This window comes from Akebia trifoliata, chromosome 6 (genome assembly GCF_017979445.1).
Source record: "Akebia trifoliata isolate Shusen 1 chromosome 6, ASM1797944v1, whole genome shotgun sequence".
Taxonomy (NCBI): domain Eukaryota; kingdom Viridiplantae; phylum Streptophyta; class Magnoliopsida; order Ranunculales; family Lardizabalaceae; genus Akebia; species Akebia trifoliata.
Genome location: NC_141380.1, coordinates 5,678,289 through 5,700,736, shown reverse-complemented (window position 1 = coordinate 5,700,736; position 22,448 = coordinate 5,678,289). Strand labels below are relative to the sequence as shown.

Sequence of the window (22,448 nt, the reverse complement as noted above, 5' to 3'; positions counted from 1 at the left end):
GTTTGGGTCCCATTCCTAGGTAGGATGATTCCACAAGTATGAAAAGATAAGGTAAACTGTTGTGATGGCTGTGTGAAGGAGACAAAGATGGAGAGTCAAAGTCACTTGTTGCCTCAAAATAAACTTGATGCATGCCCCACACTAGACAAACCCAACAATTTTAACTATCTCAATAGTCCACTGTGTTAGTTTTCCAATCCTTCAAGGTAAGATGTCTCTTATGAAAAGGACTTGAAAGCTCCAATAGGTTGGAAATGAAGAGAAGCAATACCAATGTCTTTAATAGAAAGGTGCACGACAGACAGAAGTACAACATTTTCAAAGGCTAAAAGAGCAAACCTACTCAGTTTGTACTTGAAAAAATTCATTTGGGTTCTCATGAAGTTGATTGATCCTCTGTTAGTTTACTTCCCCACGCTTACCTGATATCAAAATTCAAACCAGTCACCACGTCTCAGAACCCCCGGATATCAAAATTCAAACCAGTCACCACGTCTCAGTACCCCCGGATATTGACTTAAGGCATGTTGTGTATTGAATCCAACATGCGGTAGCCTTGTTGACCCGTCTTTGCTGAAACATATTATTTAAGAATGAAACGTGTATGACGCTCAGACGCGCACAACCGAAGATAATGACAACCACCAATGTGAAGTAATTGTACCTAGTTGAAACTCAAAGCACAAAATTTAGATCGACTAGCTGCATATATTCGGTTGATGTATAGAAGTTTCAACAAAAATGAACTACTTTTTTCAATGTTTTAGCTTTAAATTGGATGTTTATAATTGTGATAGATGTCTTGAATCTAGTTGGTGACTGATCATCAGGAATCTAGAAGTTTGAGATTTCTCAAAGTTAGTAAATCGCTCCCATCTACCGAACAACGTAAATATTGTTGTATATTGTTCTTGCATTTTACCTTGTTATTTACTAACTTGGTTGCCAAGTTTTGAATAAAACAAACAATTAAACATGCCTTCAATAGACAAATTAAATAGGGAAGAGCGAATAGATACAGAGGAATGAAACACGAAAACGATAAAGGAATAACAATGAATTCACTTACAATCTACAAACTGCTTTATAAGAAGGAAATTTGGTTCAGTTGATATCATTTCATAGGAGCTAAAAGTGTGTAAATTATTAGGAAGGTAACTATAACAATGGCCACAGCGAGAGTAAACCGTGGACTTGTCCATAACATGAGGTTTGACCTTTCTGTTCTCTTGATGGGATCGACCTCCTCAGACAATGGGTAGTTCGAACGTCTTGGGTTCCAGCTCACATACTTATTTGGATTGAATTGCGAGAAGAGGGTCTTCTTCCCTTGCTTCCTAAAGCTCGACCAAGCTTTGTCCCAGTCTGTTGAGAATCTATTGCCTGTAAAATGTGGATACGATATATAAAACTAAGTAAAAAATTACAACACAATTAACATCACTATCATGGCCCATTCTTCCTTAAAAGAAGAAGAAAGACTAAAGCCCTCTGTGTTTGTTGTTCATTGAGAAGGGTTGGCAGTCATCTGTAGGAAAAGAAAATTGCAAACAGTTTAGTTGTAGACACGGTGGATTAAATAGCTTAAAGGTGGGTATTTGTAAGATGGCCAAGGGTGTTGGATAGAATGAACAATGTTTGTTCAGGGGAAAAAGAAACATGGTACACGGACTATAGTCAATTGGTCCACCTCGTACGGAATCTCCCAACCTATTGACTGAGACTGGAAGGAATTATAAGAAATTGCTCGCTCTCAACTCTTGCAGCCTAGCTTTTAAATGGTTTAGAAGGAACAAACATTGTTCTGCCCAGAATTATAATGATGTCCATATCCTACATAATCATCATCATTATCTACGCCATATTGAAAATATTGGGGTTGGAACATGAATTCTATTTAGTCAGTCAACTTTATGACTTCATCTAGACTCAAATCTATATACTATACATCATCTCGTGTAACATACAAATATATTGTTTGTAGACATACGTGCAAAAACTCTGAAAATAGATATGCCGTGTGTATGTGGATTGCGGGGGTTGAGCACGCTGTTCAGTTTAGTCCCACATCGGACACTCAGTGCCTTGTCTCTCTCCTTATAAGCTCTTGGGCCTCTCCACTCATTGCCAATTGGTTTTGACTTGGACCCCCAAATTTAACTTGGTATTAGAGCGGGCCTTTCTCTCCTCCACGTCACCCAATTCATATCTTCACGTGCTTTGGACAGTCCGGCCCACACATGCAGGCGCATGTTGAGTTTAGTCCCACATCAGGTACTCATTGCCTTGTCTCTCTCCTTATAAGCTCTTGGGCCTCTCCACTCATTACCAATTGGTTTTGACTTGGACCCCCAAATTTATCGCATGCATCCATACTCAAAGGCAAGAACGCCAACATGCAATATAAGATACTGTGGGAAAACAAATAAATTATTTTATTTGATTGCACGTGGAAAATCTTATTTTCCATGTGTTTGATTGGTTTTTTCCATAGAAAATGAATTTCCACTCTCATAAAAAAATCTGGCAAAGTGTGGATTTCATTTCCCACTGATCCACATGGGAAAATGAAATCCACTCCCAAATTAAAATCCTACCATTATCACCATTGGCCTGTCTCTCTCTCCCCTTATTCTTCTTCTTCCTCATCAGCCTACCCTAATTTTTTCCATGGTATATTTATCTGGTTGCGCTCAAACACTGGGATTTGATTTTTTTTTTTTTTTCTATCCTAACCATTTTCCCATTAATTTCAAATTCCGTGAAAAATGACTTTCCATGCAATCAACAAGGAAATTCTTATGAAGTATTAGCAAAATGGACAGGGAAATCATTGCAAAAATCCAAAAAACAAAGTTGTTAAAGCTCCATAACCAGGAACGAAACTTGACAAAAAAAATTCATGTATTCCATTCAAAAATAGAATCTAAAAAATGAAAAACAGAAAGGCATCACCAAATTGGATGATGCAAAACAAGATATAAAACACTTGTGTGACTTCAATATGAAAAGGATACAAAAATACCCCAAGTACCTTAACAACAGCAAGACCCAAGAAATCGCTCCTTAGTACTCACACTCCAATTGGAATTTGGTAAACTTTTCCTAACATGCTAAAAAAAATCCCTCAATCAGCCAGCAGTTCTTTTCCTATATAAACGGGGTCTTTTACAAGATATATCTATCCACAAAGAAGTTCATCTAGTTAAAAGGAAATTCAACTCAATATTTGTGGCATAGATTTTCAGTAATTTTGACATGGAATAAGATGAGAATTAATGCTTTGGAAGAGGGAACAACTAGAATGGAGTTATGGGAATTTTTGGATAAGTTTGGGGGTCCAACTCAAAACCAATTGGCAATGAGTGGAGAGGCCCAGGAGCTTATAAGGAGAGAGACAAGGCAATGAGTGTCCGATGTGGGACTAAACTCAACACGTCCCCGCATGTGTGGGCCAAACTAGGCCAAAGCACGTGGAGATATGAATTGGTTGACGTGAAGAAGAAAAAGGCCCGCTCTGATACTATGATAAGTTTGGGGGTCCAACTCAAAACCAATTGGCAATGAGTGGAGAGGCCTAGGAGCTTATAAGGAGAGAAACAAGGCAATGAGTGTCCGATATGGGACTAAACTCAAACATTTTTAAATGAGACTTGCTGAAAAAGGCAGAGGAGCTCATGATGACGTAACCAATTCCCTCCCCCACCCCCACCCCCCCCCCCCCCCCCCCCAAAAAAAAAAAAAAAAATTCCGAAATCAAATATGACAAGAATAAAAGCACATATCTCCTATAGGTTTCCAAGAATTGATTAATGAATTCTAAACTTAAATGGTTCTTTTTTCTTCAAAATTCTTTACATGAGCTTTTGTCGTGAATGATATGTTGGCATTCTAGCATAAATACATTTGGATAGATTCTCCTACAATAAAAGCATTCATGTGGACAACTATATTGAAAAGAAATGACAAGTCTTCTAAAAGGAAGAAAAAAAAGGCTTTCACCTCATAATTATATACAAGGACTGTAAGATGGTGATGTTAAGATGGATGAGCAGAAAGACCGTGAAAGATAAAACAGAAACAAACACATTAAACAAACCACCGATATAAATTGTCTATTGGATGAGATCCCATAGTGTACTTAACTTTGCTAACCAAAACAGAAGTGTAGAACTGTGGTGTTGGGCATAAATACCTGTCTGCTCGTATTAGTCAGAGCAAATAGATGGACCACACTTTGGGTCCACTGATTTCAATGAAGGTTTAGTCCACTAACCTTCATGCCACTATCATGATTGGTGGCCTTTAACTGTTTGAAGCCCTTCATATTAGCTAGTTTCTGTAAAATGGCTTGTGAAAATTGATAGGAAAATGAGATTCGTAGGTGTATGATTGTGTATTATAAGGGAAAATATTTTTTTCATCCTAACGAAGAAATATTATTCTCCAACATCCCTCTTCAGAAAAATTGCAACGTTATTTTCTCACCATTACTCCTACGTTCCTAAAAAACAAAAAAATAATTAGCTTGATTATATATATATATTTGCTAAGCAAGCAAGGGGTTAGTGGTTAATGGAATGAAAGTGGGTTCAACAGGGTTTGAAACTAGATCGTGGGATCAAATCTCCTCGAGCCTTCACCACTTAGCTAAGTGGCACCTTCGCTTGATTAATGATATATATAACTAATATTAAAAATGATTAAGACTTATCAAGAAATAAGTGTTGGCACATGAACAATCAATGGAATCAAGCTGACAAGACTTTCATCCAATAGAAGCAAAGCAACATTAGGCAAGAACATCTTAAAGGTAACAGATGGTGAAGTTACTCTTAAACTTCCACTTCGTGTAAGTGATGAATCAGTTTGCAACAAAAACAAATTGCCTAAAAGTAAGAAGAGTCATGATTTTCTGACGCTCCCTCTGACATACACCCCCTGATGTGGCATGGGCTAGAACTACAGATCCTTGTCCTTGGGATACACAATTATTGCACACCCCCATAAATATGTGCAGTTGTGTATCTTGAGGAAAAATCAATGGTTTTAGAACATGCCATTACTCAAGTAAGAATGGTTATATATTAATCATAGAACCTGAGAACTCCTGCTGACTTAATGCCCCGTGCAAAAGAACATATGACGACCCAACACAATCTTAATGCAGAATCGGTGGTGAGACTCCATTGACCTCCTTTAAGACGAACGCATCAAAAAACCCTCACTAGGGAAGCCAAAAGCTTTTTCTCCTCTCCAGGAAAAATCTTAGAAATACATCAAATGTTTCCTCTCTTCTTATGAAGAGGGTTTATGTAGTAAACCCAATTAACTCTATGCAATCTTGATGATAGGATTGCTCCAAAGAATCCCAAACCTCCATTTTCAAAATATTACAAAATTAACACTTCAATATATCAAAAATACCAAATAACCACTAAAATAAATAAATAAATCCCAATATGTCCCTTTTCAAAAGGTCTTCTTCACCCAAAACCTAATCAAACATACCCTTAATTCAAAACTCATAGGGAAGTATTTTGAGACATTGGGGTAGCTGTGATTAGAATAAAACTAACACCCCCCTACATGATTGAAAATTTCTTAGGCTTTTAACAAAGGAAATAATCAATATGGAAGTTAACTCTAACAATGCTCTTAATTTGGCTTCCAAATAGAACAAGGGTCCTTAGTAAGAACGTCTTTTTCGCCTTAATTCCGAGGCCAGCAAATGCGAAGATGGATGCATTCCTTAGCTAAGGAATGTATGTTTGCCAGGGGGGGGGCAACTAAGAGTGGAAAAATTTTTGTGGGGCCAACAAAGAATGAAAAATTAAATTTGTGGGAGCAATAATCGCGGATTTTTTTATCAGCCACTGATATCTGTCGCAATAGCTCATTAACTGCCCCCACTGTAAATCCGCCCCGAATGTTTGCCACAGTGATTGGATTATGCCATTATAATTACATCTCTCATTATTCCCTTGATCTTCACTCTCCCTTTCTTTGTGTTTCCAAAATAAAAATTCAAATTTATACAGAAAAAATAAATAAAAATATTTTCAGTAATACACCATCTACTGTTGTCTCATTATCTGTCTGAAATACATCCAAATGAATCAAATTTAATGAACCCATTCATGCAAAAATACACAAAAAAATCAAGAAAAAATAATTTAAAAAAAAAAAAAAACCAACCTTTGTCGTCGTCTTTGTTGTTGTCTTCTTGGGGCTGTTGAGAGTCTCTTCTAGAACAACAAGGGGCTTTGAAAGGCGAAGAAGAAGAAGAGAAGGGTCTGTGTTTTTTGGTTCTCGACCACAAATCTCGTACTGTCGCTAATCTCCCTATCTGAAGATCCATTAAACACAGAATTACAGAAGAATGTAGACTCTAGAGTTCATTCTCTGTTTCTTTCTCTCTCTATCTTGTAGGACGAATACAAGGCTCACGTTCAGCCACCTCATCATATGATGCCACGTGTCAGTTAAATGGATATTTTATGTGAGATGGGCTTTTAGACTTGAATGTTTATCATAGGATTATGGGCTAATTCAGTGGATTTTAAGTATTTAAGCCCTTTACATACTAGGCCACTAGTGTCAAGCACTCAAGCTAGTTTTATGCACTTGGTTGGGAAATGAGCCAAATTGGGTCAAGTCGAATCCAACCCATTATCCACTCATTCATTCTTTGTTTTGCTTGCAAGTACCAAATCATTTTTTTAAAGTAGGATTGTCGATGGATCGGATCTAGATCAATCATGTATCGATTCGATAAATTGTTAGAATGTATGTAAACTATATTATATATGGGTCTCATTTCGGTGCCAACTATTTGGGCACCACGTTTTTACATGGGTTAGAAGTTTCAGAATTATCTGATTTTTTGTAAGGATGATTTCCTCATCAACTCCATGTTTATGAGTTGAAGAATCGCAGACCGTCCATTTTTTATAAATCACTTTTGATAGGATTAGAAGTTTTGGAATGAACTAATGGGGTGACCAAATAGTTGGCACCCAAACATCTCCCATTATATATTCATTGAGATATATGAAATTTATTTAGATTTTGTGTATAAAATTGGGTTTGACTTGGTTCGAACCCATCCCGATTGTTAATGGTTCGATCTAGATCTTAATAATGATACCTGGTAAAACACCCAATTCAAAAAGGATCTGATCTGATACTCGTTGGATTAGTCCCAAATCCAATTTGTACCATATTCTGATAGTCCTATTTGAAAGGTTCAGTAGGTAACTACCGATCATATATATAGAAAGTTTGGTATTGACCTACCAAACATAAGAAATTTAGTGTATATAGATCATTTTTTGTTCAATATGTATCTATCAAATCCATTTTGTAATATTCAACATGTACCTATTGAATCAACTAAAACAATTTTAGTCTAAACCTCCCAGTTGAATAGGTCCAAATTTTTTGATTTCTTTGATCCAAGTTCTCTACGAAAGTTTTAATAGTGTTTTTCTATCATCATTGTTTTTTTATATATAAATAATATAAATTTCATAAAATTTTACAATCATTTGAAAGTAATCTAAAAACTAACCCTCTGTATTGAACTTCTCATAAATCTCAAAGGAGATGAATATGCCGAGATAATCAGGAAAAATCAATAAGAGAAAACGATAAAATGCTAGTTTTTTCTTCGATAGAATAATTCATATTCTCAATCAGTAAAAATTTTAGACTTCTCATCCAGTTCGTTCAAGAGAGAATGAAAGAATGTTGCATTTAATAACTTTTCGAAGTGGGTGTAATGTGTAAATTTCTAAAGGTCCAATTTATCATTTTATCATTTTTCTTTTTCAAGTACGACTAGCCTTACTAAGATAGTGAGAAAAAAAGAGCTTACCAAACCTCATCCATTGTCAAAAAGGCATCGAGATTCGTAAAACAAATAATTGAGATTCATACAATATCTTGAGGTCTTGTTAACGTATATCGAGGTCTTTTTGTTGGTGGATGAGACTGAGTAAGGTCTTCTTCCTCACCATCTAAGAAAATGTTATTAAGTGGGTGCGGTAAGTGTATACGGTGAGTGCAAGTAGAGCAACACAACAAATAATCAAGCGTGCGCGCTGAGGAAAGGTATACGTAGTCAAGTTCGTTCAGTCCAAGTCCAGCCCAGACCGGCCTGGCCCACTCTGGCCCATTAATCCCAATGCAAGACCATCTGCTGGCACTTGATGGTAATTCAACCATACTTTTCCTTCTCCTTTCTAGAGATCGAACCCTAACCCTCGAATCAGGACTGTTTCTGTGAAATTTTCTCTCGAACTGAGATTAACAGATAGGGTTGAACTTCGTTTAAGATTGATCGTTGGAAACCCTTTGTTGACATTTGGACAGTTGAGACGACAACGAAGTAGGATAGATCCGACCACGAAATTATAATTCGCAAGTAAGTTTTTTTGTTTATTTTTTTAAATTTCAAGTTCATTGAGAGAGAATATTTCTCGAATTTCCTTATTTTAGACTCAATTAAGGTGAATTAGGAAAATTAATCCCAATATCTTCAGCAATTATGGGTAATTTAACGCCTTAAGATCACTTGCACCATTAGAAGAATAACACTATCCATGTTCTAGCATGTTTTATTCAGTTTTTGTTGGTCTAATCTAAACCATGTAATCCAAATTAGGTTTTAACCTTATTTATCTTGATCCCCCAACTGCAATTAATTATTATTTTTATTTATTTTTTAAATTTGGCGGCTACTGATTAGATATAGAAACAGGAGCAATGGATCATCCTGAAGACGAATGTCGTATTGTTAATGAACATAATGGAAAACAAGACGAAGAGGTAAATTTTCATTTTATTTTATTACAGTTCTCTCTCTTTTTTTTTTTCGGGGGTGGGGGGTTATTTTTCTCTTTAATTTAATTTATCAGTTTCATGAATTTTTGGTGATTTATCAATTTTTTGTTCTTTTGAGGATTACGGGTTTCATGTTTGAGAATTGATATTTTTATGGTGCAGGAAACTGCTGCTCGTCTAGAGGAATTTAAAAAATCGATGGAGGCAAAGATGGCTTTGCGTCAAAGTAATTTGAACCCTGAGAGGCCAGGTAAGTAAACAGGGGAATGTGCTTGCTTATAACTTGCGTTTATTTTAGTGAAAATTTTGTACATTTCTGAATGGCTATTTCATTTTGTTTCTGAATTTATATTTCCCTACTGCAAACTTTCCCTGTGTTGCTTTATCATTTAATGAAATCTCATAAAATATTGAATAGGAGATATTTGGGGAGTTTTATCTATATGTTATTTATTTGTTTTGTACAAGAAAGAGATTGGGTGTAAGATTATTGATTTATTAAGAATTAAAAAAAAAAAAAAATTTGGTCTATTATATTATGTGAATTTAGGTTTTCTTTAAGAACTATCTAATCATGGTTGACAGGGGAACAAAATCATATGAGTTGATCATATAAAAGATTTACTATGGGGTAATCCTGGCGGCTAGTTTTTGTTTTTTATTTGTTTTATAGGTTTGGTGGTCTTTCTGTATTCTTTCGGTTGGTCATCTCGACCTCTGTTTTTAATGAAATTATCGTCACCTATAAAAAAAGGGGTTTGACGAAGTTTAGCCATGACAATTTTCCTGCAGGAGCTGAATGGATTATCATTCTGATAAAAAAATGGTTAGGTTATCATTGCACACAAACTAAATATGGTGATTTTGTTTCCAGACTCGGGTTTTCTCAGGACATTGGATTCTAGCATTAAGCGCAATACAGCGGTGATTAAGAAGCTTAAGCAGATAAATGAAGAACAGCGTGAAGGGCTTATGGACGATTTAAGAAGTGTCAACTTAAGCAAATTTGTTAGTGAAGCCGTGACTGCTATCTGTGATGCCAAGCTTAAAACTTCAGATATTCAAGCGGCTGTTCAGGTGATTTTAGTGAATTCTTTGTATGCATCACCACTTATTGTTACTCTATCGTTTTAACTTTATCATTGCATACAAATTTCATTCTATTGCCTCCCAACAGCTATACATAGGAGCATAGAATCCGCTCAAGATATTTTTATTTTATTTATTGTTGATATAACTTAGAAAACACTACTATGTAAATGTTAATTCTCCCCTCAAAATAGTTGAGCTTCTAATGAACATGAACCTATAGCTCACTGGATTGATGATCTTTTGTGCAACCCTAAGATCACAGGATCAATCCCAGATCACCCAAAATAAAAGATTAAAAGTATGCGAGCTTCTATTTATTGAATGCGTAGAACTGTAGTTTGTTTGTTGTCAAGATCCAGTTTCAGCATGTGAAGCTGGTTTATTTGAAGGGGACATGCATATGTTCTTATAATCAATCGATACTATTTTTTGTTTTTGTTTTTGTTTTTTTTTTTGACTAAATGTTTTCATGCATTTTTTATGGACCTTTACCAGTGTCCATTATCTAGAAATATTATTTCTAGGTATTTTCTACAAATATATGAGTTCCGTTTTTATTTTCCTCTGTTTCTTATACACCTGTATTGTATAGATATGCTCATTGCTTCATCAAAGGTACAAAGATTTTTGTCCGAGCCTTGTTCAGGGTCTCTTGAAAATCTTCTTTCCTGGGAAATCTGGGGATGACTTGGATGCCGATAGGAGCTTGAAGGCCATGAAGAAGCGCAGCTCTTTAAAACTTCTTCTTGAACTTTATTTTGTTGGAGTTATAGATGACGCCAGCATTTTTATTAATATTATTAAGGATCTTACGAGCTTAGAACACCTAAAGGACCGGGATACAACTCAGATGAATTTATCCCTTCTTGCCAGTTTTGCTCGCCAAGGGAGAATTTTCCTTCTACTTCCTCAGTCTGGACCAGAAATTCACGAAGAGGTGGGTATTTAATTTGAAAATTCTTTGAAAGCCTTGAACTCTGTATCTTTATTCATAGCAATCTCCCATAGCTTTGTGACGTGGTTGTTCCCAATGGTGTTTTTTCACATAAAAAATTGGCGAGTTCTTGCTTGGTGTGTTTGGCTTTAATTTGTTTCTTGTTTATTTTGATCTGATTGTGAGTGTTTACACTCTGTGAACCACATATCTATTGCTTGTCTCATTGCTGGCTACTTGGCTCATGTGCCAAGAATCTGTCAATTCTGAATTTTCTTAATCTTTGTGTGCCTTTTTTTTTTATATTTTATTTTATATGTATGGTCTTCCTCATTGTTGTTTGCTTCAATGGTATCTTTTCATCATATTTTGGCTTTGATTCTCATTCTTACCATAGTAGTGCAACCAAAAAGTTGGCATAATCAAGTTTCCCAAGTATTCCTATTAGTGCTAATTTACTTGTATAATTATATATCTTCTTTTCTGCTTTTGGCCTAAGGTATAGTATTTTATTTTATTTTTTTGATATTTTTGATATCAATCGAAGTTATAGTTATCTTCCCTAGACATTTTACATTTTTTTTCTTTCGTTTTTTTTTTCTTCTTTTTTGTTTCTTGAAGCTTGCCTGATGAGACTTAAGAACTATATTTTAAACTTATCAAACAAACTGAAGAACTATTCTTTTCAGTAAACCTGTAGAATCACACCTGCTCTCTACCAAGATTTATTAGCCTTACATATTGATTAGTGTAATAATAGTACCCTAGTTGTCAAGGTGGCCTGAGTGATCAGACCAGTTAAAAGGTGGAATACGCACTGCAGTGGCAACACTATTCTGGGTGGATCTTTATTTTGTTTTTCCTAAAAGTTCTATTATCACATGCAGGCTATTTTTCTTCAAGTACTCGTTCACTTGTATTTGTTTGTAGGATTCTCTAGTCATTTTATCTTTGGAATTTGAAAGGTTCTGCTGTTTGTATTTTCTGGATGTGATTTTCTGCTAACATCTTATTACAGTTTTTCAAGGGCCTTAATATCACAGCAGATCAAAAGAAAATATTCAGAAAAGCATTTTGCACTTATTATGATGCTGCTGCAGAGCTCCTTCAGACTGAGCATACTGTAAGAGTCTTTCTACCATGACTAAAGTCTGTCTTTGATGTGGCTGCTGATCTTTGATATGTCACTCCATGTTTTAAGTTGTTTGAGTCTTATTTGAATTTTGAGAGGAATCTGATTCCTTTCATGTGTATTATTTCGTTTTTATCCACGGTTACTTTTTCTACTTTGCATTTCTTCCTCTAGATTTTATCTGACTAGTTGCTGACTATGTTTTGCTTGATTTTCCTTACTGACCAGGTGCTTCGTCAGATGGAGCATGAAAATGCAAAGACTTTAAATGCTAAAGGAGAGCTCAGCGATGAAAACACGACCTCATATGAAAAGCTGCGAAAATCTTATGACCACTTATTCCGTGGTGTTGCAGCGTAGGTTTCTTTACTGATTATTTTCTCCTCATCATTTGATGCTAGCTTTAATGTTGCATTGCTTGTCTGAAACTGCTCAAGTTGGACGAACTCCAGGTGAACTAATTATTTTTCCAACAATTGGTTTCTCTATGGTCCTATGACATTCGATCTAGTTGAACCTCAGAAATGTCCAACCTTGTTTATAAGTGTTGTGATGATCCATTACGTTAGAAATGGTTGTGATCATTCCAATTTCAAAGTTAGATGAAATTGCTACTCCAGTTCTTAAGGACCAAAATAGGTTAGGTTATAACAGAAGTGCTACCCAATATCCTAGTGAAATAAGTAAGACAAATAGGAAACTCTGCTATACCTGAATGCAATTTTACTCTTCAAAAGACAAACTAACATCTGTAGATTAGAAGTCTTCAAGATGTTGCTTCATGTTGTTCTGTTTCCTTATATTTCATAATAGCCCCTTTCTATCTGTCCACTTCTCATTTTAATGTACTCTTCTTCTTATAGTTTAGCAGAAGCCCTTGATATGCAACCTCCTGTAATGCCAGAGGATGGTCACACAACTAGGGTGTCTTCTGGAGAGGATGCATCATCTCCTGCTGCTGGAAAAGAATCTTCTGTTATTGAACCTTTGTGGGATGACGAAGATACTAGAGCTTTCTATGAATGCTTGCCTGATCTCAGGTTTGGTTTTCGTAGGATGATCTTCATTAATTAGTAGATGTAGGTTTTAGCCATTGCAAAACATTGCTTCTGGTCAAATAACCAGACAGAAATTATCTTAAGTGCAAATTTTCAACTATGATGGTTATTGACTAATCTTTATGTTATATCCAGGGCATTTGTTCCTGCTGTGTTATTGGGAGAAGCAGAGCCTAAGGTCACAGAACAATCTGCAAAAACACAAGAGCAACCCACCGTAAGAAAACAATATCTTTAATTTTATTATCATGATCAAGATTTTTTTTTTTTTTTTTTAGGTGATTTGCTATTTGAAAAACTGGAGATTATTCCATTCTCATGCAAGATAAGAGCAATATCCTTCCATTGATTTTTTCAGTCTGCAAATATTTCAATATACCAATACCAGTTGCAAAGTCTACCCATGAGACAGTAAGCATGTATGAGATGAATGGACATATGGCTCATCTTTGGCCTTAAGCCATACTTTTGACACCCATCAACCATTCATTCACCTTTATTTTTATTTCTAATATTCATCTAGTGTTTCTCTGTTTGAACTTTGAACAATATTTTGTGTTTTTCTACTTACTGAAGACATATTGTGCTAAGGAATCTGCATCTGAGCCAGACCAAAGTCATATGACTGTGCAAGATGCCGCAGAGGACTCTATAGATTCTGAAGCTTTGCATGAGGGGAAAGCTGATGAGAAAGAGAAGGACAAAGAGGATAAAGATAAGGAAAAGTCCAAAGAATCTGACAAGGAAAAAGGGAAAGAAAAAGATTTTGAAAGAAAAGGAGAAAGCGAGAAAGAGAAACTTAAAGGCCTTGATGGAGCGAATTTGGATGCTCTGTTACAGAGGCTTCCGGGTTGCGTCGGCCGTGACCTAATTGATCAATTGACAGTAATGATTATTGTGCTTCTTTGATCTTCATATTTTATTTTAATCATCATGTATTTTCTTACCTAGAATGATCCCTTTTTTCCCTTTCGTTTGCAGGTAGAATTTTGTTACTTAAATTCAAAAGCGAATCGGAAAAGGCTGGTTCGGGCATTGTTCAATGTCCCTAGAACTTCCTTAGAGTTACTGGCATACTATTCCCGCATGGTGGCCACATTGTCAACATGTATGAAGGATATTTCTTCTATGCTTTTGCAGAGTTTGGAGGACGAGTTCAACTATTTGATAAATAAGAAGGTCTGTTTAGTAGCTCAATATATATTTTTTTTAACATCAAAATGGCTTATTTTTGGAGGATTCATTCAAATGTATTTTATTTTGTCACATAATCTTGAATTCTATGCTCCAAGTTTCTCAATTTTCCACAATGCTTTCTTCTTCTTCTATTTTTTTTGGCTAAATTTAAATATAAAATATCCTCTTCACTTTTTTGATTGTGACATGCTCCAGGATCAAATGAACATTGAAACAAAGATCAGAAACATAAGGTTTATTGGAGAACTCTGCAAGTTTAGAATTGCGCCAGCAAGTCTTATCTTTAGTTGTTTAAAGGTAAGAAAGTGGCATTTGACAACCAATATGATTTGAGATTTGAATTCTTTTGGTTCTACTAAATGGTTCTAACTTCTGATGGCCTGCCTTACGTAAATTGGGCAGATATTTATGTTTCCTTTCTCTTAGTTTTGTATATATGTTGTTTTGGTTCTACTAAATGGTTCTGAAGGCTAGCTTTTGGTAAATTGTGCCAGATATTATGTTTCCTTTCTCTACCTCTTTTAATGAATCAATACTGTAGCTATGCACATGGGGTCTATTTGGGTTTCTAAATCGTTCTACTTGTACTAGAAAAGGTGCCGGAGCCATATTTGTGTTTGTTTACTGCTGTACTTTTTAACTTCTCTAATAGTTAGAGTGTTGGAGGTTGAATTTTGGGTTCTGTGACTTCTGTGACAGGAGTGCTTCATTTAGGTTTAAATTTTTAGTGAATGATGAATAGATACTCATGGGAGCACAACTATCTATGTTAACAGGCTTGTTTAGATGATTTCACTCATCACAACATTGATGTTGCATGCAACCTTCTTGAGACATGTGGGCGATTTTTGTATCGGTCTCCTGAAACTGCAATACGAATGGCAAACATGTTGGAGATATTGATGCGCTTGAAAAACGTCAAAAATTTGGATCCTCGCCACAGCACACTTGTGGAAAATGCCTATTACCTGTGCAAACCACCTGAACGATCTGCTCGAGTCTCTAAAGTCCGTCCACCATTGCATCAGGTATAGAAAACTTCAATTTTTCTTGGTATTAATCAGTTTTATGTTCATTGATGTAGTTATATCTTACATTTCTTTTTTCAACTTTCTTTATTGTTTTATTCTGCAGTATATCAGAAAGCTACTTTTCTCAGATCTCGATAAGTCCTCCATTGAGCATGTTCTGAGGCAGTTGCGTAAATTACCCTGGAATGAATGTGAACCGTACCTCTTAAAATGCTTTCTGAAGGTTCACAAGGGAAAGTACAGCCAAGTTCACCTGATTGCTTCACTTACTGCTGGTCTGAGTCGCTATCATGATGAATTTGCAGTAGCAGTTGTCGATGAGGTCAGTTTTTTTTTTTTTTTTTTTTCATTTTGAACTTGTATTTATATAACATAACGTTCTCAGATAAAAGTAAACCTTATTTTTTCTTATGCAATTGTAAAGCTATAACTGTTTCCAACCATTTAGTGTGGTGTTCTTTTTGGTATGAGAAGGTTTTAGATTTTGGAATTTGAAATTATTCGTCCTTCAGGACTTTAGGGAGGTTGTATGTTGTGTATCATGACATGGAGCAATGCGATTCCTTTTATCAGTATCCCTGTTTCGACATTTGGTAAATTACTAATGGAACCTACCAACGAAATTCATGTCAAATGAACTCTTTGCATAGCTGTTAGAATTTAGAACCAGGTGCGCTTGCTTGAAAATGAAACAAAAGCAATTGCAGTGTCCCAGTTGATGATTAGTTTTGGGGTGAACCATTGCAACTCAATATCTTTGATGCATAATCATAATGTTTCTGCCATTTTTTTTTTATAGAAATTATAATAAATGAAAGAGAGATGGGATAGTAAGAGGTTAATAAACAAAATAATAATAAATAATATTTGTGTGAGCCTTACACCTTGAGGCATGTCTCACCATTGGAGATGTGCGCTTCAGCAGGTATACATATCTCAGGAGATTCCTTGAAACTTTTTCTTATGTCTTGAGGAGTACTCTTCTCATGTCTTTTCAGCACCTTTGTTGCAGCATTACTTGTAGGCAATGTGGACCAGTTTTGACGAAACCAGACTAGTTTTTTTTTATAATGCTATATTCTTTGAGTATTAAATTTCTGTGAGCATACATACAGAGCAGGTCTTACCTCTGTATGTATGCTTACAGAAAGGCTATGACTCACATTACTGTTTTTTTCTGGGGGTGAGGGCAGGGTTTGATCCTAGGCATGTGGTATTACCACTCACAGACTTTACCAACACACCAAGTGGGCACCTCTTATCGAGTGCAAAAATACATGTAGATTAGATTAGATCCATTTATGAATGTGTGTGTTGATATCTAAGTTGGTCTGAACTCTGAAGGTAGTCTTATTGCAATTTAGGATAATATTATTCCCTTGAGTTTATCATTGTTTAAACAATGCCCGGTGACAGGAAAAAACTGTGAGATCTTCTATATAACTTATGTTACTTCTCAAACGCAAATTATTTTGCCTTTTATGTATATGCTTGTGTCGATTCTTTTGGGATACTGCTAATTGCTCGTCAAGTTCATTACTTTGCAAGAATACATCGTCAAGTTTGGATATAGCACTAATGGATACTTCAGTTGGTCATTTCTAACGCACATGCATTATGTTTCGGCAAGAACAATTGGTTTTGGCTTAAAATATATTGTAAGTCATTTTCATTTTAATTATTTCAGGTACTGGAGGAGATTAGGTTGGGGTTGGAGTTGAATGACTATGGAATGCAGCAAAGACGCATAGGGCACATGCGTTTCTTAGGGGAGCTTTACAACTATGAACATATAGATTCCTCTGTTATTTTTGAAACACTTTATTTGATCCTTGTTTTTGGCCATGGGACACCAGAGGTATGAAATTGTGCTTTTTTCCCCTCTGTTGATAAATCTCGAGTTCATTTATTGTATTCTGTTAAACTTAACTTTATTATTTCATAATGTTCATGCAAAGAGAAATGGGCTGTAGTGTAGTTTTAAATATCATTTTTGGTGAATTTTGAATGGATGTTTTTTTATTGGTATTTCTTATGGACAATTTATGTGTTTAGACTCAATTGTTTTCAGTTAACAGAAATCTTTTTTTTTTTGTTAGTATAATTTTATTGAAAAAGGATGGGGTTGATAAATCTTTGAAAATATAAAAACTAGTTAGTAACATTTATGACAGTATAAAGCAAACGTTGAAAGCATTATATTGTGCCTTATGCAATCACATTAATTAAAATTCAAGTGCTATTTTTCCCTATTTGGTCCATTGTCATATTTTAGCCACCTAATCCTTATGTCATCATAAGGAAAAACTGAAAGATTACCTCTTTGACAGGTTTCTTCGAAAGCTCTGTTCTATGGTGTTCTTGAAACTTGGGACCCATGGTAGTTCTTGCCTATTGGATTCTAGTAGCAGGAAGCTTCAATGAGTAGCATAGTTATGTTCAATTGTGAACTGGTTTTTATTGTTTCCTCTCTTTTTCTCCCAAGATAAATCCATGTTTTATGGAGGTTTTTTATATTACCTCTGCTAATTCTGGTGTGTTTCACTCAACCATGTTCTGAAATTGTTGATCTTGGATAATAGCTTAGTGGATTGGTTGATTTTGCTGTAAAGTAGGAACTTTCCTGTTGTTTTGAATAAAACAACATGGCTTTGCAGAGGTTAATGCAGTAGCTTTTAGTAAAACCACAGCTAAACTTGATGGCTGAGTTTTCTAATAACTTTTTAATTACTCATAAACTTCATGAAGCTCATCAGTCAACCATAGGGGGATCCAGTTCACCTAGTTATGGGTCTGATTGTGGCCATCTTGTGCCCTCCTCTACTAAGTCTCTGGTGAATCTAATGGTCCTTGGTTTTTATTCCTGATTGAGTCCTAGTCAATTTTGATCGAGACTATTAAGTGCATAATATATGGCTTTGTAGTGCTCCAGTAATATTTATATCCGTTTATCGATAAAAGAATATTTATATTTGGTTTGTGTTCACTGAAACTTGGGGCTCTATTCTGAATTAACATAAAGTAACTATAGTTGCTTGTATTCTCGTGGTATGGTGTATTAAACATTTTCCTAAATATATTGATGTCTATGCTTGCTTTTCCAGTCCTGTTGTCCATTTATGCTTATCCTTTTGATCTTGAAAGTTAGCAGTAGTGTAGTTTATTTTAAATAGGTAAAGAGATTTCATTCAGAGAAAGAGAAGTGTACAAAGCAGGACGTCGAGTGGACCGTCCTCAAGTGACACAAGAGAAAGAAGAAAACCTATAAAGAAAGACCGTAAACAGCCCCCCTCTTCCTATCCTCACTACGAACAGCACCTGAACTTGAAGTCCTAAAAATAGAAATCCCTTAATTCCTCATTCAATTTGCACCTGTAATGACTTCAGGACTCCCACTCCCCGTTCCTTCCTTTCCTTCCAAATTCTTGAACGTATTGCGAACCTAAGGAAACTCCACCAGGTTCTCTCATACCATCTGATGGGATATGGACTTCAAATTTGAAATTGGAGAACCGACTAAGGAAAAACACACTCAATGCACATGGAACAAGTGGAATCATACAAATGACCCTTGCAAAGCTACTACAAATATGAAATTGCACCAGTGTAGTTTATTCAACATGAAATATGTAATGATATGGTTACTTGCCAGAGACTTTAAATGTTTCTTGTCAAGGACTCGAGTGAAACATGACAAAGAAGAAAACAGAAATAAAGAAAGATACAGTAAACTAACTACAAACAATGTCAGAACAGGAATTCCTGAAAGAAGAACCTAAATTCCTTACACAACTTACACCTCTAAAACATCAATCCCAAAAAACTAATAATGGCTTCACTACGCATACTTCGATTCTTTCCTTCCAAATTCTCCAACATTTTGCAAACGGAAGGAAATTCCACAAGGTTCTCTTATGTGATCTAAATGGGGTAGGGACTCCAAATTTGAAATAGAAGGAGAACCGATTTGGGAAAAAATCACTCAATGCACATGAGACGAATGAAATCATACCAAATGACCACAGCAAAACTACTACAAATTTGAAATTGCATGTGTAGTTTGTTCAACATAAGATTTGTAATGATATGGTTACTTTTTATGGACCTTAAATGTTTCTCATTAACTTGTTAACTGACATCCAGATAGGCTATTGGTGATATCCAAGCTTGGTTCTCAATAAACTGAGGATTTAGTTTTAACATTAATCAAAAAACACTGAACTGGCTTTCAATATCGTTGATTACTTGTCTTAATTAAAAACGGAAAACACAATATGTTATAGAAATATTACAGTGTGCCTATCTAATGGTTCTATTTTGACACTGACATCTTATGTCAAGTTTTCTAGATTAAAAGTTTCTACTTATGGTGCATTTCCGCTCTTAACAGTTATTTCAATTTTCTTTTCATGTTACAAAGCAAGATGCACTGGACCCACCAGAAGATTGTTTCCGCATCAGGATGATTATTACACTTCTTCAGACCTGTGGACATTACTTTGACAGAGGTTCTTCAAAAAGGAAGCTTAACAGATTCTTAGTATATTTCCAGAGATACATTCTCAGCAAAGGTTCAATTCCACTCGATATTGAGTTTGATCTGCAGGTTAGTGTGCTAATTATTACTTCTGAAAGGGACATCTTTACTTCTAATCTATCACCTTGCCTCAGGGTCTACTAGATGACTTGATTTTTATAAGCAAGTGGAATTGGCTCATTATCTGCCTCTAATCATGCCATATTGCTTATGTTAAAGATTATGATGCGTGTTTGACAATGTTGAAGTTAATTTTACCTCAAGTTTATCTGGTTTCCTTCATAAATTTGAAATTGATATACTGGGTTTTCCTCTTACATTCTTAATTAGATACAAATTACCAACCTATTGAAGAAAAAATTGCTTGCAATATTACAGAAAGCATTCATAGGAATATAAATATATGGACTTGATTCCAAGTATTAGTGATAAACTATCCTTCACACAAGAACTCATTAGAAAGGTAATAGCATGGTCATTGAAGATCCACACAAACTGTGATTGGTGGATTAATTTTAAAGTCGACTTGGCTGGGTATTTGGAAACTGGTCCCCCGGCCAATCTAGTTTTACTCCTTTGAGTTCTTTGTCACTGATATGGAGATTTTAAGCCAAGGTGGAAGCGTCTTGACCTGAAATTTTAGCAAGAATTTACAAACATTCGATTAAAAACTATCTCAGCAGTTTCATACATAAGTTTATAGAGTGAACCACAAAAATATTATACTGATCTGAGTTCTGCACTTTTTGTTGACACGTTTAAAAGGTAACTTCATTGTGTTCGCAACTCCCCTGCAAATTCAGGGTGTGCTATGTCTTAGAGTTCATTAAAGAACTTGTTATGAGAAAAAAATATTGAGGTCCTTCAGAATTATAATAGATTTTTAATTACTATTCTTGTAATTATTTTACCAACATTCACTCTAGTACAGCTTGTGTAAATTTTGTCAAATCTTTGCAGGACCTCTTTGCAGATTTACGCCCAAATATGACAAGATATACGTCCATAGAGGAGGTTAATGCAGCACTAATAGAACTCGAGGAACATGAGCATACAGCCTCGTCTGATAAGATCAGCAATGAGAAGCACTCGGACACTGAAACCGGCAAACCTCCAGGCCGAAAAACCTCCATTGCTTTCGCAAACGGAAAAGGCCCAGTAAATGGGATTGAAGAAAATGGTAGAGGGCATGAAGATGCAGTTGGAGACAGCGAGAGTGATTCAGGGAGTGGCAGTATCAACCCAGAAGGCCATGAAGATTATGAAGAGTTGTACGAGGACAAATCGGAGAATCAAGAAGACGAATGTGAGAGTGACGTTGATGATGAAGATGGTGGTGGGCCTGTTGCTTCTGACGATGATGATGAAGTTCAAGTTAGACAAAAGGTGGTAGAAGTTGATCCTTTGGAAGAAGCAGACTTCGACCGGGAGCTTAGGGCTCTAATGCAGGAAAGCTTGGATTCACGTAAGTTGGAAATACGGGCAAGGCCAACCTTGAACATGGTGATACCAATGAATGTGTTTGAGGGATCAAGCAAGGATCATCACGGTAGGGGTGTCGAGGGTGAAAGTGGGGACGAGATATTGGATGAAGAAGGCAGCAGAGGGAACAAAGAAGTATGCGTGAAGGTGCTTGTGAAGCGAGGGCACAAGCAACAGACGAAGCAGATGTTTATCCCCCGGGATTGCTCGCTAGTGCAGAGTACAAAGCAGAAAGAGGCTGCCGAACTCGAAGAGAAGCAGAACATTAAGAGGTTGATCTTGGAGTATAACGACAGGGAAGAGGAAGAGCTCAATGGGATTGGAACACAAACGATGAATTGGACCCAAACCGGGGGAAGCCGAACAGGTGGCCGCGGCAGCACATCTGATGGAACAAGTGGGAGAGGAGCTGGAGCGCGTCATCGTCAGCACAGCTATATATCGGGTGGTGGTGGGCTCTATTATGGTAGAAGGAAGTGAGGTGGTCCTGATTAGTGAGGTTAGATTTGGTGTTTAGTGGCTTTATTAATAGAAAGCATTTGAATATAGGGAAAGGGGAAGCTGTGATATGTAAATGGTGGGTGTGGTTTCAGCCTTTTGGGGTTGTGTAAGAATGGATTCTTCCATCTGGGATTGAGCTTTGTGTGGGCTGTGTAAATGTTAGAAAATTACTCTTTGCCCATTGAACTTTCAGCTTTTCATAGAAATGCCCTTCTTTGGCATCAAAATTAAAGAAAATTATTAAATCTCCTTATGGAGACTTCCTAAACTTAGGGTCCATTTGATTGTGCATGGAAAATATGATTTTTAGGTGTTCCATTGCATATTTTCTTTGGAATTCAGTTTCTTTTTACATAGTGATTTCTCACTCTAAAATTAAAAAAAATATATAATTTTAAGAGTGATTTAGACATGACCCCCATGTTTTGTTAAATATTAGAGATTCCCCCCCTCTTGTTTTGAAAATGATGACATGGCTCTGTTGACCTTAGTCTTCTACGTAGACTACTAGGAAAGACCCTCATCATCAAAACCCCAGATTTTTTTCCCCTCAATATCAGTCATCTTCAAGCTTCTCCAAGTCTAATCTCCATGGTATATCTACTGAACACTATCTTCATTTCATGGTTTTCAACCT

The 22,448-nt window shown here is 36.0% G+C and overlaps 2 protein-coding genes across 4 annotated transcripts; one reads left to right on the top strand and one right to left on the bottom strand.

The window, feature by feature from the left end:
* Positions 1 to 1,026: 1,026 nt before the first annotated feature.
* LOC147399860 (2,3-bisphosphoglycerate-independent phosphoglycerate mutase) lies at positions 1,027 to 6,414 on the bottom strand. Its single transcript, XM_086445401.1, has 2 exons — positions 6,199 to 6,414; positions 1,027 to 1,383 (listed from the first exon to the last, which is right to left on the bottom strand). The coding sequence occupies exons 1-2, from the start codon at positions 6,359 to 6,361 to the stop codon at positions 1,115 to 1,117; spliced, it is 432 nt and encodes a 143-aa protein (XP_086301527.1). The 5' UTR covers positions 6,362 to 6,414; the 3' UTR covers positions 1,027 to 1,114.
* Positions 6,415 to 8,212: 1,798 nt separating this feature from the next.
* Positions 8,213 to 22,079, top strand: LOC147399859 (regulator of nonsense transcripts UPF2). 3 transcript variants are annotated; one of them, XM_086445398.1, is made up of 17 exons: positions 8,213 to 8,428; positions 8,765 to 8,832; positions 9,010 to 9,097; positions 9,722 to 9,924; positions 10,532 to 10,876; positions 11,892 to 11,996; positions 12,234 to 12,361; positions 12,869 to 13,045; positions 13,199 to 13,280; positions 13,640 to 13,948; positions 14,045 to 14,242; positions 14,456 to 14,557; positions 15,037 to 15,288; positions 15,395 to 15,613; positions 16,979 to 17,149; positions 19,712 to 19,897; positions 20,789 to 22,079. In XM_086445398.1, the coding sequence occupies exons 2-17, from the start codon at positions 8,770 to 8,772 to the stop codon at positions 21,788 to 21,790; spliced, it is 3,630 nt and encodes a 1,209-aa protein (XP_086301524.1). In that variant the 5' UTR covers positions 8,213 to 8,428; positions 8,765 to 8,769; the 3' UTR covers positions 21,791 to 22,079. The 3 variants fall into 3 exon arrangements, with proteins under 3 accessions (XP_086301524.1, XP_086301525.1, XP_086301526.1); XM_086445399.1 differs by having other exon boundaries at positions 8,753 to 8,832; XM_086445400.1 differs by having other exon boundaries at positions 8,214 to 8,428; positions 13,655 to 13,948.
* The last annotated feature ends 369 nt before the right edge of the window (positions 22,080 to 22,448 follow it).

Excerpts from the sequence above, each read along its gene's own strand:
- LOC147399859 (XM_086445398.1), top strand. The coding sequence starts at position 8,770 with ATGGATCATCCTGAAGACGAATGTCGTATTGTTAATGAACATAATGGA. Across the intron at positions 13,281-13,639 it reads AAACACAAGAGCAACCCACC|ACATATTGTGCTAAGGAATC; the intron begins GTAAGAAAACAA and ends TACTTACTGAAG. Across the intron at positions 19,898-20,788 it reads ATATTGAGTTTGATCTGCAG|GACCTCTTTGCAGATTTACG; the intron begins GTTAGTGTGCTA and ends AAATCTTTGCAG.
- LOC147399860 (XM_086445401.1), bottom strand. The coding sequence starts at position 6,361 with ATGGATCTTCAGATAGGGAGATTAGCGACAGTACGAGATTTGTGGTCG. Across the intron at positions 1,384-6,198 it reads CAACAAAGACGACGACAAAG|GCAATAGATTCTCAACAGAC; the intron begins GTTGGTTTTTTT and ends CACATTTTACAG.